Here is a 16,592-nt window from a genome sequence, read left to right on the forward strand (position 1 = left end):
AATCTGACAGGGCTTCAGAAGGACTTAGGCATTGGTGTTCTGATGCCTCAGTCAGAGAAGCATCGATTCCTCCTACTCGAGCTAAGACTTCAGAGAAGTGCTGAGTCACCAGTAAGTTCCTTCACATCTTGTTATAAGGTCTGTACAGGTCAGTGTTGCCGTGACTGAGCTTTTATATCTGAAAAGACAACTCATCTATTTCAGTGGGCCTACCTGGGAGGATTTGGTTGATCTGTACATAGTCTTACCATTTTCCTTTTAGCAAATATTAATTTCAACCTTTCCCAGGACTTGTCGAGGCTGCCCATGTACCTCATTCAATTATGAAAGAGCTTGGAGGGTGGACAACGATGCCAAAATGAGTAAAGACTTGGGCCTGTGGAGGATTGTGACCAGCAATAAATTTAAAAGCAAGCTGGAAGTATTATCACCAGACATAATGGAAGAAATCTGAAGAGACTTCCTAGCAATAAAAACTTGCTCATCGTAGAGTTAACAAACCAGAGGTCAAAAAAGGGGAACTGATGGGCTCAACACGTGTAAGTGTAAATGAAAGGAAGGGAGGGCAAAAAGTGAAAGAGGTCAAGGAGAGGGAAGGATGGCCAGCACTCTCAATCCAGAATGTGTGCCTTCTGTGCTGACCACCCAGTCACGTCACCAGGCACCCTGACGAGATCAGCGGTTCAAATCAAAGTCAGTTAATAGGCTTGATGGGACCACATCCCTCCCTGTGGCCACGCCTGTTTCTCAGGGGTGAGCATGCCAGCCCTGCTCCCTTCCAGCACACTCCTCAGCAGAGAGCCCTGGCAGCTCCCATGAACTCAGCCATGTGCCCTGCTCTGTCCAGCTGGGTGGGCAGTAGAGGGGGGTGTGCGTGTGTCGGGTGTGTGCATGGCAGGTGTGCGGTAGGGAGATGCCACGAACCTGCGCTGCGGTGAATGACTAGCATGAGATTTTGAGAAGGATTTGCTAGGACTTGAAAAGTTCACGGGTAAAGACGCCAGGAAATAATCTGTTCTTTCTTCACAATCGGCCAAGAAGATCAAGTTCTTCTTGGCAGGACCAGTGCTGTGTTTAAAAGGCCTGGGAGTGGGAAAGCACTGCCCGCCTTGGAAGAGACTGAGATTATCTTAGGGCGTGTGCTATTCATTTTTATTTTCTCAGCCCGAAGCACTATTTCTTGGTTTGCCGCACGATATCAAAGGAAGTCTATTTTACTGACATTTATTTATTAGTATATTTTATTGACATTTATTATTTAATCCAATAAATATTTATGCCAGGCACTGTGCTAGAAGAGGGTGGGTAACAAGAACAGAGACTTGGTGCTTGCTCTCATGCAGCTTGTATCCCAAAAACATGAGACTATTGGGAAAGAAAAGTGAGACTTGGGGTAGTGGGGAGCATTATAGAGTGTGGGCCATGGAGCCGGACTGACGGACCTGGATTCACTGTGTGACCTCTCTGCGCTCCAGCTTCCTCATTTGCAGACAGGGGAGGATGTTAATTGTATGAGAATTGGCTGTGTGAGAATATGGGTTATTAACATATACTCTGTTACGTTGATCTGTTTATCTTTATACCTCGGTGTCAAGAGTAGTGCCTGGCACATAAGTGTACAATAAATGATAGTTAAAAAGATTAAGATAGTAACTGTACATTGTGATGAGTACTATTAAGAAATTAACAGTAGGAGGGCCTGAGTGGCTCAGTCGGTTAAGTGTCCGACTCTTCATTTCAGCTCAGGTCATGATCTCAGGGTTGTGAAACTGGGCCTGAAGATTCCCTGTCTCCCTCACCCACTCCCCAAAAAAGAAATTAACTGGATAATGTGAGAACTTTATCTCATATAGTCTCTGTCATGGGTTCTAAATTCCTTGAGGATAAAGAACATGTCCTGAATATCTTCGTAATATCACATCGCCTTGTACATAATAAATGCTCAACAAATATTTGAATAAATATGAAAGAATCTCCATTAAAAAAAGATTTAAGAACACAACACTTGCTTTTAAGTCAGGGTTTCAGTGAATCCTATGATAAATTTATTTTCCAATCTGGTACCAGGAAACTGACTTTTATGACAAACTGTTACACTTTCTATTATCAATAAGTATTACATAATCCCTCCTCATGTTTCTTCCTTCTCCCTCCCTTTCTTTCTTTCCTTCTTTCTGCCTTCTTTCCTTCCTTTCTCTCTCTCTCTCCCTCCTTTCTTTCTATTTTCCCCTTTCTTTTCTTTCTTTCCTTTCTCTCTCTCTTTCTGCCATGGCTGCCAGGAAGCTATAAATTTCCTGACTTCCTCTGGATTCTGATACTCCAGTGATGTTTTAATGGCCTTATTATAAAGCCATTATAAGGAAACTCTTCGAAATTTACACATCTGTCAAACTTGTATTATCTGGAAGGATAATACATTCACTGTATACAGGGGAAAAAAGGTAAACCTAAATGAAATTCTAGGTTTGGCTTTCAAACCAATCAGATGAGGGCCTGCCGTGAGTGTCATTTCAGTGTATCTGCGGTTTCTAGTCGCTGCCCCACGAGGTCTTTAAACATCTGCAAGATGTTGTTGGCTTATGTGAAATTAAGTCAGTTGAATTTGCCCCAGCAGTTACAGCAGTTGTGGCCACAACCATCCCACCACTCAAAGGTGGCAGGAAGGAAGAACCTATTTGAGGAGCCCAGGGGAAATGAAAGATTCACCCGCTGTGCAGAGATTCCAGGTGAACGAATGCTAAGGCAGGATGGCTATCTTAGTAATCACAGATGCCAATCAGAAACACTTGTTTCACTAACTGGCATCCGTGGTCAAGCCTCTAGAAGAAGGAAGGAGAAGCCACATCACAGTAATTTAGAGCAATTAAGAATGCAGGTCTCTTTGAAACTAGTTTCTCTGCTGCGTGGGGGGTCAGGGAGAGGAATGGAAGAGAGTAGGGGGAAAACACACAAACTCGCCAGATATTCTGTGTGTAGTAAGCAGCCCAATGCTTTACTAAAAATATTTCCTTTAAGAGCATGCTCCTTCCTAAATGTTGTAATTATGCAAAATGTTTTCCTCCCTCTCTTCCCCTACCCCCTCCCAGTTTGCCTGCTGCAGACATCAATTGCTGCCGCAGAAACATTCAGGAACCTGGAAGAGAGCCTCGCACAGCTGTGCTGATCGATCGCAGTCAGAGGTCCAGTAGACAGCCCTTCTTTCCCAGGGCTGGGCACGCACTCCGAATATTTTCGGGCACTATTCTTGGGCACCCAGTGCAACTCCACAAGAGAGAGACTCTCATCTCTCTCCAGGTCAGTGGGAAGCAGCTCCCCATAGAGAGCATGCTTGTGAACCAATCATGACACAAATGAGCAGGTGCTTCCTAGTACTGTCCCATTAGCTTTTCAGTCCTCCTTGGATACACATTGGAATCACCTGGGGACCTTTAAAAAGAACCAATGCCTAAGACCCACCCCAGAATTTCTGATTTACTTGTTCTGGGTGAAGCCCAGACACCAAAAGTTTTGAAAGCTCCCAGCTGATTCTAATGTGCAGCCAGAGCTGCAACTCCCAGTGCTATAATAGTTCTCAAACCAGAGCGAGCATCAGGACCACGTGGAAGGCATGTCACCACACGGAGTGCTGGGCCCCTGGAGCCTCTGAGGCAGTAGGTGGAGGGGGTTTCCCAAGAACCTGCCTTTCCAACAGATCCCAGGTGAAGCTGATGCCATGGCTTTGGGGAATCACATGTCTCTGGGTATTTAAGAGATGTATATGACAAAAGACAAGATCTACTTCTGGGGAAAATGTTCTAAGAAAAAAAAAAAAACCTTTCCCTGTTTCAGTGTTCAGAGAAGAAGTCCTAAACCTACCATCTCAAGTTGTCACACAGTTCCCAAGTGCTCATTCAGGCTGGTAATGTTATATACCGCTAGATACACCTCCTTAGATGGAAATTTTATTTGGTTTATTGGTTTATTTTTTCTTCATATCATCTCATGAACTCTGAAAAGTTAGAGTCATTACTATTGAAAATGATGGTGGCCCTCACTGCTTTCAGGACCATGCCGAAGAACGACTGAAGGTTACTGTCAATGAGTTCTCATTTTCATGACTCAAGAAAGGTTTAACTTATCTATGATCCCAAATCTCAGCATGGAAGCTGAACAATTTTCAGCTTGCTTGAATATTCTTTTTTTTAGAAGTTACTTACCTTCATGGCTGCTGGAGAAATATCCCCCTCTGATGTAGGACGACTGGCAGTTAGGCACTTCTGAAAGAAAAACAGACATACACTCTGTCAGTAGTTTCTGCAGGTGAGTCAGCACATTTCTTGACCTGCAGCCCTGGACAGTCTCCTGCTCCCAGGTCATGTCTTTCTTGTCTTGACCTGGGAGATAGTTGTCACCCTAACAGACAACATGGGCAACACCATCACCCACCATTTGAAAGTAGGACTCTTGGCTCCTCACCAAAAGAGTGAGTAGGAAAAAATAATGCTTTATTCTCATAACTTGTTCATCTTAGAAATTAGTTAGCACCAACTCTGGGGAGAGGGTTAATGGTAGAAAAAGAAACTTGGCTTTCAAAAGGCCAAGCTTGGCCTTCTGTTTCTACTGACTCAGGGGCTCTAGGGGTTAGACTGGGATGAGGGGTGCTTTAGATATTTCCCAATTTGCTCCCCTTTACAGCTGATAGTCATATCCAATTCTGCTCCAATGGATGAGGGTGTTTTCTGGACCAAAAAGATTTGGGTATTTGAGGTTAGGAAGCCAGTACAAGAGCTGGCAGGAGGGAAGCGGGGAAACCTGCCATTTGCACGTACATTTCCCCATGTTGGAAGTGTTGGAATGAAACCTGTGCTCAAGCGAGCTCTTCTTCGAGCATCAGGTTACCAAGATGTCCACCGAGAGGAAGGCTGGTAGGTTGAGTTGTGCCCATGCAGGACACGAATTGCAGATATGTTAACATCTGCTGAGTGTCTTGCTTTAAGGGAGTGGGGTGGGGTGAAAAACTCGCCAGGATGGATTAAAATGTCAATCCCAAAGGAAAAATGTTGCTGGTCACGCCTGTTCCTGAGAAAAATACACCAAAGCCTTCAGGAGTGCCAGTGGGAATTTTACAAGCTATCACTACCTATACATACACTTGGTAATTTTTTTTAATATCATAAAGCAACAGATGTCTTCCTTCTGTCTCCTTCCCAGCCTTTCCCATAATCCATTTCTGCCTGAATTGAGCAATCTATATACTATCTCCCAGAAGGCCAAGAGCAAACTGTATATCCTATTCCATTTGCAAAAGTCGTTCAAATACGTACTGCCCCACTGCTCCCTCAGGTTCTTCAAGAAAAGCACCCATGGAAAAGGCTGAAAGCCTACCTACCACCCTCAAATTCCTTTGGCACCAACTGCAAAAGAAGACTGAAGAAGTTTAAGTAATTTCTGAAAGAAGAGGAAAAGAAGAGGAGGAAACAGTTTCAAAATGTGCAAACTGCAAAATTCCAACTCTTCTTTCCCCTAATGATGTCACTTTATATGCCGGGCCTAGAAGATACATAGTAGTGAATGAGTGTGTGTGGTGGTGGTGGGGGGGAGAGCCCCCAAGTACAGCTTAAACTTCTTGATGTGCTTACATTTCTAGACAAGAGGTAACCCACAAACAGACAACAGGTGTCCTCTCCCTGTGTACACCAACAGCCTCAGAAGGACACCAGGAACTTTCCCAGGTGAAAGCAATGCAATAGGGCAGTGAATCCCATGAAGCAATCAACAAGACAGCCTTCTCCATGGTGTACCCAGCACCCCATATAGTCATGACATACCAGGTGCTTTCTCAAAATACCGTTCATTTCAAGAATAGAAAGAATTCCATCCTACGTGTAGACTCACTTCCTTATGCCTATATTGGGAGTTGGTGAGTCTACTATATTCAAAAGGAAAGCCATAAGGCTAGGGGCAAGGACTAAAATGCAGAAATGATATTTCCTAGGTCCAGGGATTCTAAGATCTTAAAAAAGGGCATCACCATGACTGGATCTTTAGGCTTGGATTCAGAGGTGTCCTCCCCACCACCTCTCAACGCCTACTGCTCTTCCTACCATGGGATGGCTTTTCTGTTTGGTTTTATACTCAGTTGTGCATACACAAGTCTGCTTTACTAGCTCCTAAGTTCTTTGAGGGTGATTTTTAGTAAAGCTATTCCCTAAAGCTGCACACACAGAAGACAATAACAGCCAGACAGATAAATGAGAGAACAAAGAAAGGAATGGCGTGATTTTATGCTAACCTGAATCAACGCAGTAATCCCGGGGCTCCTGCTTGATTCCCATTGGTGACTGGAACCCATGTGCTGGGGGGCCTGGCATGCCTGGGACCCCATGTTCATAGAGTGGATCATGGTATTCTTGTTTGAATCCCTGAGGGGGCGGAGGAGCTGCAGGGACAATAGGTTCTGACATTTGCCGGTGGTAATTGGGGCGAGTATCTCCAGGAACTCCTGATTGAGGAGGGAAGGGGTGGCAGGGTTCAGACAGTTGTCTCTGAAATCTGTAAGAAGAAAGTAGTTACAGTTTTTAACTAAGAACATGATATACGCCTCCTCGATTTAGCATAGGAATTAGAAGTTCAGATAAATGAAATTATTTGCAAAGCACTTATTAATGCTTATTTCTGAACATTTTACCCTCTTCCCCAAATTACATGGCATAGTTCAGACCTCTTGAGTCAGGGAATGGCAAGAAAAAAAAACAATCAAAGCAATGACACATAGCCTTTGTTTCCCTCGCACATTTATCTCACACAGTCCACCTGTACAGTTGGGCCAGATTATGTGTCTAAATATATACGACCACTTATTTTTGCAAATACGACTAACATATACATATATTTACTACTTCATTCCTTCTTTTACCTGTAGATAGAATTAAATTTTAAAGACCAAAGAGTACAGATTGACCAGTTAGAAAATGTAATTTAAGAAACCCATTCATAATAGTAATAAAAAACAGAAAATCTCTAGGAATAATCAAGAAATGTGCAGGCCATATAAGAATAAAGCCGTAAAACTATTTTCTGAGGAAAAGAATGAAAATTTAATTAAAGAGAAAATATTTAGGACTTTGAAGCTATTCTTTTGTTAACAATTATTTTTTAAAGCAATGACTTCCCAATCAACTTGATAAAATGATTCTAAATTTTATTTAAAATATTAAATAATTTTTGAAAAGAAATGATGATATATTAGATATTCACAAATTTTCTAAAACTGCATTAATGAAAACAGCAATACAAGGAATGAAAGATAGGCATAACAAAGGAATTGAAAGGGAAGTAAAAAACTGAGGTATATTCCAAAATTTACTACTTGTTAAAGTTAACATTTCAAATTGGTGTGGGGGGGGGCGTGGGGAGTTAGGCCCCTGTTTTATACCACATGTCAAAATAAATTTCAAATGGATTAAAGATTTCAATGTGAAACTTTTTTTTTAAAGATTTTATTTATTTATTTGACAGAGAGAAATTATAAGTAGGCAGAGAGGCAGACAGAGAGAGGGGGAAGCAGGCTCCCTGCTGAGCAGAGCCCAATGCGGGGCTCGATCCCAGGACTCTGAGATCATGACCTGAGCCAAATGCAGAGGCTTAACCCACTGAGACACCCAGGAGCCCCTCAATGTGAAACCTTAATGGCAGGGAAAATATATGTGGAAACATAAGATCTTGGAGTGAGAGAAAAGCTTTCTATGCATCATACCAACAATGGAAATCGTCAAGATAAATATGGATATTCCTCATTGTATAAATTTCTACAGGTCAAAAGACATCAGAAACAAAATCAAAAGAAAACAAACTGAGGAGAATGTTTCTAACAGAAAACATCAAAAACAAAAACCAAACAAGCTGGGGAAAAGTCTCTAATAGGTACAGCAATGTTAATACTGTTGACAACAAGCAGTTTTTAAAAATCAGTAGAGAATGACTATCCCAGTAGAAAAAAATTGGTAACAGACATATATAAAGAAGAAATACTAATGATCGTCAACAAAAAAGCAGTTCAATTTCATCAGTAATCAAAAAAGTACTAAGAGAGAAGGGTTTGTTCTGGATACTTGGAGGATGAACAGGTGGTTAACAGAACTGTGCCTGGTACACAAAAAGCACTGAAATCATAGATATGATGAGATCTAGCTACAAGCACAGCCACCAGTGCAAGCCTCCAACAAGGAAACTGGCTAAGCACATTGTGATACAGCGACTGAGTTGAAAGCAACAATCGAATATGATATAATACACAAATATGTAAGAACCTGGAAAGATATTTTTGACGTATTATGAAATAGTTCCAAAGAGCATCAAATTTTGCAAAAATAAAAATTATGAAAAAAGTATGGTGTCATACAAACCTTGGAGAGATCTGCATACTTATATAAATGTGAATACTGCTTATCTTTGGTTGGTTATGATATTAGAGGATTTTCTTTTTTTGCTCATCTACAGTTTAATAAATACACACTATTTTATGATAAGACAGCATGATAAAAGCCTTTTGTTATTAACTGAGTAGTATTAATATTCTTGAGCTGTCAGAAAAATTCTCAAGTGTGCCAACTGCCCTTTCTCTGTTGGAAGGGCAGTATAGTGAAAGGGAAAGTGATAGACGGTAAATTTTCTTGGCTTCAGTTTCCTTGTCTGTAACATGGGGGTGTATTCTGCATCATAATGCTACTGGAATGACGAAATAAAAATCCTGCCTACAAAGCACAGTTTGCACCACGGCTGTAAGCACTACCAGACTTTAGGAGGATGGGTTTAGAAGTCAGAGATGGTAACCGTCAAGGTGAGGTCTCCATCCAGGCAATACGCGTAAGGCACTGATCTCTGTGTATAAAGAAAAGCATTTGTGAATATATGCCCTCAGGCAGAAAGCAAGAGCTGAGGTTCAGGTTCAGAAATAACCTGTTCACAACAGCAAATTCCAATAGCTTTTTTAAAATCAACAATAGAATCCTGTAATATTAAGGTCTTACTCTAATTATAGCTTGACTCCTATGAATAGTTTTCATAAAATAATTTGAATTTGATTTGAATCAATCTGTGGCAACAGGTGGCCAACAGATTTCTAGAATATCAAGATTTAAAATCTTTAACTGAAGAGATTTGGATGCAGATAAAACATTGTTTAGATCGGGGTTTAGCACGGCACTCCCTCTGTGGGAATCTATACTACCTTACCAAAAGCAGCGCCGTAAGATCATGCCCTAACATGAAGATCACCAAACAATTTTACATACGCTCATTCTTTTATCCCAGACACCAAAGGCCTCGGAATCTGCCTGGTCAATGTATTACACAAGTTGTACCAACTGTAGAAGGTTCGGTGGGCTGAGAGCCTTTCCCTGTGGTGCTGAATGCATTACAGTGGAACTTCATCAGGAATGCGGATTTTCAAGGTTGCTGCTGTTATTTAAGGAAACCCTTCCATGGTCTTTGAAGAAGTGTAAATTTGAAACCCGGGTTTAGGCTTGACATTTAGAATACAGGCAGCAGCAGCACACTGCAAACCTGAATTTTTGAAGAGAATTCTGAAGAAGTGGGCAGAAAAGAAAGACGAAGATATTCTCAAGGCCTTATTTTTATAAAGTACCAAGCCTTACACCGGCAGGAAGGAACAGGAACAAAGGCACCCATCTTCCACACGCTCTTCCCTCCGCCACCATCTTAGCACCTTCAAAGGTGACCTCCACAAATCACTTCCTTTGATGGCTCTGAGAGGGCACAGAACCGCTTAGTTCTGTAACCAGAGCCTCTGCAGCTGGCAGGCCCAAGTCCTTCACTTCCTCCGGGTGCCTAGCTTCTCACCTTCCAGAATGAAACTCTAGAGTCGGCCTGGTGTGGCCCCTTTAGGAAAAGGTACTTCCATATGGGTACCAGCCAGCAGCCCCTGTCCCTCCCCCAAGCCCCACTACAAGGGTGCATGGAGCTTAGAGGCCTGGGATCTGCAGGAGAGAGTCTATAATTGGGATGGTTCAGTCCTGGTTTGTTTTGAGGGAGTGGCATGGCAAAGGAGATCTTAAGGGTAGGTCACAAAACCAACATATTTGGAGAAAGAGTCTCTCAGAGCTTGCTGCTGATAATGGGTTTTATTCTCAGAGATTAGTAAAGTAATTCCGTTCTTGTCCTCAAAATACATTCTGTGAACTTTACTCACTGACCTTCATTTGAACCCCCTTCCCCTTTCCGCAATCCTTTTGAAGTATCTAAGAACGTGTTGTATATATAATACAGCTCTGACGAGGATGCCTCCTGTTTACTGAGGCAGGCAATCATGTTCAGTGGAGGAGCTGCTTGGTTCCTCACAAGCCCCTTCTCCGGCTCACCCCCCTCCCTTCTCCCTCCCACACCGCCATCCCAGCAGAACTCCTCCGTGGTGGCCGTAGTGAACTCACAGCTAGGGAGCAAAAGATTTCTGACTTTTGAGTGAGCTTCAATCCAATAGGTGACGGATGAAGGCTCTTTCGGTGCCAGTTTATTTAAAGAACCAGTTATTTATTTATTTGTCAGATTTATATAGCGCCTTTCCTCCCAAGAGCTCACCCACGCTACCAACATTTGGTTTACGTTATGAAAACCGTTAGATGCTTTTTCTGCATTTCCTTTTCGGTTTCTGCTGCCAACACACAGAGTAAACACAATGCTTGGAGGACGAAAGGAGAAAAGTGTGGATTTGACGAAGGCTACACAGTGGCTATGGGTACCAGGTAAAGTAGCTATGGTCCAGAGGTCAGCTGGGAGATGAGACATAAAATCGGCCAGGAAACCAACACCATGTCCTTAATGTTTCCATTAAGGCTAAGAGAAGGTAGAACAGGGAAGCAGCAGAGCCGGATAAGAGGCTATGGCCGTGAAGGCAGAAGATTCCGGGCTGAAATCCAATCTTTACCATTTACTGGCTGTGTGACCTTGGGTGAGTTATGTAACTGCTCTGAGCCTCATTTTCCTTGACAGTAAAGTAAGGATGACCAGGATACCCATCCAAAGTCTTGTTGTAAAGATTACAAAAGCTAATGCATGAAACAGGGCCCGGCTAACTGTTAAGTTTTCCTTACATTACTTTCTTCCTTATTTTTTTTAAACAATATTTTTTTTAATTCTTAATTTATTTGACAGACAGAGATCACGAGTAGGCAGAGAGAGAGAGGAGGAAGCAGGCTCCCTGCCAAGCAGAGCGCCTAATGCGGGACTTGATCCCAGGACCCTGAGATCATGATCTGAGCCAAAGGCAGAGGCTTAACCCACTGAGCCACCCAGGTACCCCACCTTATATGACTTTCAAACACCACTGTCAACTGTCCCAAATCCTCCCCCACCTCCCCTCCACCCAACAAGCAAAATTCAGAAGCTACACAACTGTACAGGGAGATCTTAAAGAATCGGGAGAAAACTATCACGCACACATAAAAAGAGTCCACTAGTTGCCTACCCGATATCTACTCTCTCAGAATAAAAATGCTGATTTTTATTCACATTTATTTCATACTAACGTTTACTTTCCTGCCATATACCAAGAGCCAGACGCTGTTACCAAACAAAACTCGAACACTCCCTAAAAGCACACCACAGAACTCTGAAAAAGCTCTCAAGGCTCTGCGAGGTCTGTCAGCACTGCCGCAACTCAAATTTGGCCCATCTAAACTGTGATAAAACATTGATAGATGAGGAACAAAATATGTCCTTTAAAGGCCTAGATGTTTGTCTGATTTCCTAACATCAAACACAGAAAGAAGGATGGGGATGGAAATACAGGATGTCCTCAGAATATCAGGTGGTGAGAGTGTTAGCTTTATATGTACAACACTAATGCATCTGATGATGAAAAGATTAGGGATAAAGGGAGCTTCACACGGTAAGAACTTACCCTTAACCAATGAAGCAACAGAAGTTTCTAAGCTGTGGTATCTGCATCATTTTAGGAAGATTCCTTTATGGAATGTGAAAACTATCTTTAAACAGTGTCACAAGAGCTAGCATTTACTGAGTCCCTTCTCTGTGCCAGTATGATGTCATTTAATCTGCCCGATGATTCTATGTGGCAAGTAACTACCCTTCTACCGTTTTCAGACAAAGAAACCAAAGCTTAGACAAAGTTAAGTGCCTGCCTGAGGTCATGCAGATAGGAAGTAGCAGAGGGGGGATTCAATCCCAGGCCCAACTCCAGAGCCTATACTGTTTCTGTAACTACTTTTAAATACTCTCTTGATGATATTTAAATAAAAATCATATAGTCCAGACAGCTAGAAAACTCCCATATGTTTGGAAATTAAGAACTATATTTTTAAAGAACTGCAGGATTGAGAGAAAAAATAGAAAACACTTAGAACTGAGGTTTTAAATCAAATCAGAATTTTAATTTAAAGCAGAACTTCAGGGATGCAGCTAAAGCAGGACTTGGGTAGGGAAATCAAGTAACTGATTGTATAAAGCAGGACATTCGGGGGAGTCAAAAGGAAAGCTACGAGCAATGACTTCGATTAGCCATAAACCATAAGTGATGACCTGAGACAAATGGAGTATCTGGTGACCCCAGCCTTAGGAGAAGTTTTATTTGCTTACATGTTATACTATACAGAAAAAAAAGCTAAAAAAGTAACGAGTGAATCAAACCAAAGAAAAGAAAACCAAAACAAGGAAGTAGAAAGAATAAAAGATTTTAGTAAGAGCAGGGAGAAATCAATGAAAAAGAAAACATCTCATAGAGAGGATGAGCAAAACCGATGTCAATTTGTTGAAAAGACAAATGATATTGTCTGCCAAGGACTAACTAGAGTTTTTAAGGCAATTAATTTTAAAACTCAGACAAAATGGAAAAATTCCCAGAAAAAGTAATTTACTAAATTCACTGAACTAAATAGAAATTCAGAGCAAGACCAGAGAAGTGAAGATGCTTAACCGGTAATTAAAAATCTGCCCACAAAGAAAATATCAGGCCCAAATGGTTTTACTGGTAAATTCTTCCAAAAATTCAAGGAATAAAGAATTCCAATTTCACATGAACTATTCTGGTATACATAAAAAGGAGGACACCCCACTCCCCACTCCTTTGATGAGAATAACTTCAGTGCTAACACCCAACAAGGATAATATAAGAAAAAAAATTATACATTATTCTCAATCATAAATACAGATGCAGAAGTCCTCAATATGTATTGGAGAAAAAGTCCAGCAATGCAGAAAAGGTAACACATAACAAGTAAGTTAGGTTTAGCACATGAATACAAGGCTGGTTTCATATATAAACCAAGGTAACTCACTACATTAAATGGAAGGAGAAACTTCAGTTGATGATGTCCATAGACAGAAAAAATGTTTGATAAAATTCAATATCCATTCATATTAAAAACTCTGAGTAAACTAGGAATAGAAGGAAATTTCCTTTAACTCGACACAAAGAAACAAAATAACTAGGGTAAACATGGTGAAATGCTAAAAACAATCCCTCTTAAGATTCAAAACGAAAACATCCCCCACTCTAACCATTAGAAGTACATCAGCCAGTCTGTCAAAGAAGGTTCCATTAAGCATCTCTGAAACTCAGTTTTGGATCCCAAAGTGAATTGGTGCCACCATACGTAACATGCTATTAACAGCAGTGCGTGGAGAGGAGATGCGTCAGACACATTCACTTCATTCCAGGCCAGGCTACAAATATGACTCACAGTCAGGTTCTTCCCTCTCTAAAAACTACAAAATCTGAAGGACAAAAATGAACAGCAATTTATTGGGGATGGACTTTAAGGGAGGAAGTAGAAACAACAAGAAGCCTTGAGTTTATTAAATCTCTTAATCTGCACAGCATCTTTAGGGAATGAATAGTTATTGATCTAACCCCAATTCCACAAAATGTAAGCTCATTCCTTTAAGCTTTGAAGACTGGATCGTAAACACTGAGGGGGAGAATTTTCCCGAACAGGTTAGGCGATTCGCATAACTGACCCTTTCTTGGTGACTCTGGGACATTCTATTCTATCAGTTCAGCAGGACAGCCTATGACAATACTGATCCCTTGGGGAACATCAAGAAGCAGAGGATTTTTCCACCAGAAGTACTGTCTTAAATGTTGTCATTTCTTGAGATCTGCCTCTTGATGCTGAGTGAGAGAGCAGTGTATTCCAAAATTTTTAGATGAAAAATTTCCTAGTGGAGCCTCTTCAGTTGAATGGTGGGGGACTACCTCAACTCGAGATGTAATGAGAAATGGTAAAACAAAGAACAAAATCATACCTAGCCAGTACGATGGGTATAACATAGGAACATTTTCTAAATTTCTCCACTCAGCCCATGTAACATCATAAGCAACATGATGAAAAAACTTTTGAGATTGGGATGGCTGAATGAAAAAACACGCCTCCTCTTTAAGGAACAGCTGGTCTTTAAGGATAAATGGAACATGTCTCAACATGCCAAATTACATGTTAGTCCCCACCCCCCCTTGAGGGGGAGGAAATCACGAATCTAAATCATGGCTTCCAAACACAGTATTTATCTTCTAAGAATAACTTATGAGTTGTGAAAAATTATATAGTAAGATTATATGGAACATTAAGAATGTATTTTTGAATAGATTATATTTTATTTGTTTAAAGCATAATCCTCGCAAACTACTAGCACTGTCAATAAACATACACTGAGGACAAGTAAGATACTGGGCTAAGAAGGTTCTAAGTCATGGTTTTTAAACCTCAGAAAGTTTATTCAACTGCAGAAATAAGGCACACTGTGAGCAATACAAATAAGGTAACTGTCACAACATGAGTTTAGACAAGTAAAATAGGAATTTAGTAGGATTTTGTAATTTAAAATAAGGAGAGAGTTCTGGTAGTTTAAGAAAATGTTAGCAACCTTCCCCGCCTCCAACCAAATCATAACCAAAACAAACAGTGCATGCTTTGTTTCTAAATGTAGGCCCCTATAGTTGGCTATGTGACCATTAGGAAGTCCCTTAGCTGTTCTGAGGCCTGATACCCTTATCCGTGGAATAGGTTTTTTTACTCTGCTTTGGTTAGAGGATTGTTAAAAAGCTCAAATGAGACTATTTGCCCAGGTGCCTGGGTGGCTCAGTTGGTTAAGCATCCAACTTAAGGATGATGATCTCAGGTTCCTAGGATCGGGCCCCTCATCAGACAGTATGCTTATCTCTCTCCCTCTGCCCCTCCTCCACTCATGCTCTTTCTCTCAAATAAATAAGTAAAATCTTAAAAAAAAAAAAAAAAAGATTGTATTTCCTTCATATCTCATATCTTGCAAAATACCATATATTTTGTTAGGGGGTTATTTTTTAAAGTAATATTCTTAGATTGTAATTAAATAAAAATTTAATTTTTCTTTTAAAAATAAATTAAAGAACAAACTCCAGTTACCAAAAAAAAAATGATCTGCTCCATTTTAGGCAGGCATAATCATATGAAAGGTGGGATTATGAAGCTTGTTATCATACACAAGATGCAGGGTCATATCATACACAAGATGCCCAGGGTCCTGGGATCTCCTAAAGAAGTGCAATTACTATGACTTTTACAAAATCAGACCAGGGATTTTAGTTTGCCTCATTTTCTGTGTGTTCTCCAGTATCTATAAGCAAAATAATTTGTCATGTCTTTGATATAATTTACATCACCCAAATATCACATGGATACCATCATTGAGAACCGATAAGGGCAATAAGAACAAAATTCAGAGTACTGGGTATTTGATGCTTAAGAAAAAGGGGGGCTGGAGTAAGGATGGGGGTAGAAGAAACAGCTGGATCATGTTTTCTCAAAGTGTGACACTAAAATATCCAGGCCACGCCCCAGCCCCACCAACTCAAAATCTGGGGCCAAGGAAGGAATCTGCATTTTTAATGAGCTCCTGTGGGAACTCCTGTACACTCGCAACCTGGTGGCTACAGTGCCTTAGGGTAGAAGACTGATTTTATCTAATTTAGGACTAAATTTTACCAATTTAGGACTTTGCCCTTCACCCCAGTTCTCCCAAGGACCTCTGTATCAGCCCAGTGTGTGGGGGGTCTTTTTATTCTAGACCCACAGTCCCAGTGGTAGGGTGTAGGGGAAGTAAGTCTACGATACACAGGCAGACGTCAGGGAGGAATCCTCCCCAAAAAGAAATACCTGGTTTCTGGTTCCTGCCTCTCTCTCTCTGGACACCTGAGGGCAGATACTCCTATATTTCAGGGATCAAACCTCCCCTTTTGGGGACAGAGGGCTGGGTAGCCTGGTGACAAACCTATTTCACCTTGGAGACTAAGGCTTCCTATCTGCCAGGGCTGCAAGAGGACAAACATTCTCCTTACACAAGCCCTCTGGATAAGAAACAGGATTGAGGGGGAACTATGAATAAAAGAGACTGAACATGAAGTAATTTTCCTTTACACATGATATAACAAATACAAGGTTTGTTAAGTATTTCAAATACCAAATATATGACCTCCCTCATCCCTCCTCCTCAATTAATGATCCCTGCAGAAAATCAGGAAGATACTGTTTAAAAAACACAAAACTAAAAAAACTTTAGAAATAAAAATGCTATCCAGGCCTGAGTGCACAAACTGGCAGCCT

General features: G+C 41.1%; 1 protein-coding gene across 1 annotated transcript in view; it reads right to left on the reverse strand.

Moving 5' to 3' along the window:
* ETV5 (ETS variant transcription factor 5) overlaps positions 1-16,592 on the reverse strand; it is a 58,301-nt gene that overhangs the window by 11,167 nt on the left and 30,542 nt on the right. The window contains exons 8-9 of the mRNA XM_004745196.3: positions 6,272-6,531; positions 4,197-4,256 (exon numbers count right to left, since the gene is read on the reverse strand). Of these exons, the coding sequence (XP_004745253.1) occupies positions 4,197-4,256; positions 6,272-6,531 (320 nt within the window). The remainder of the gene's footprint in view (positions 1-4,196; positions 4,257-6,271; positions 6,532-16,592) is intronic.

Source organism: Mustela putorius, unplaced genomic scaffold (genome assembly GCF_011764305.1).
Source record: "Mustela putorius furo isolate JIRA1106 unplaced genomic scaffold, ASM1176430v1.1 tig00003834_pilon_pilon_pilon, whole genome shotgun sequence".
Classification (NCBI taxonomy): domain Eukaryota; kingdom Metazoa; phylum Chordata; class Mammalia; order Carnivora; family Mustelidae; genus Mustela; species Mustela putorius.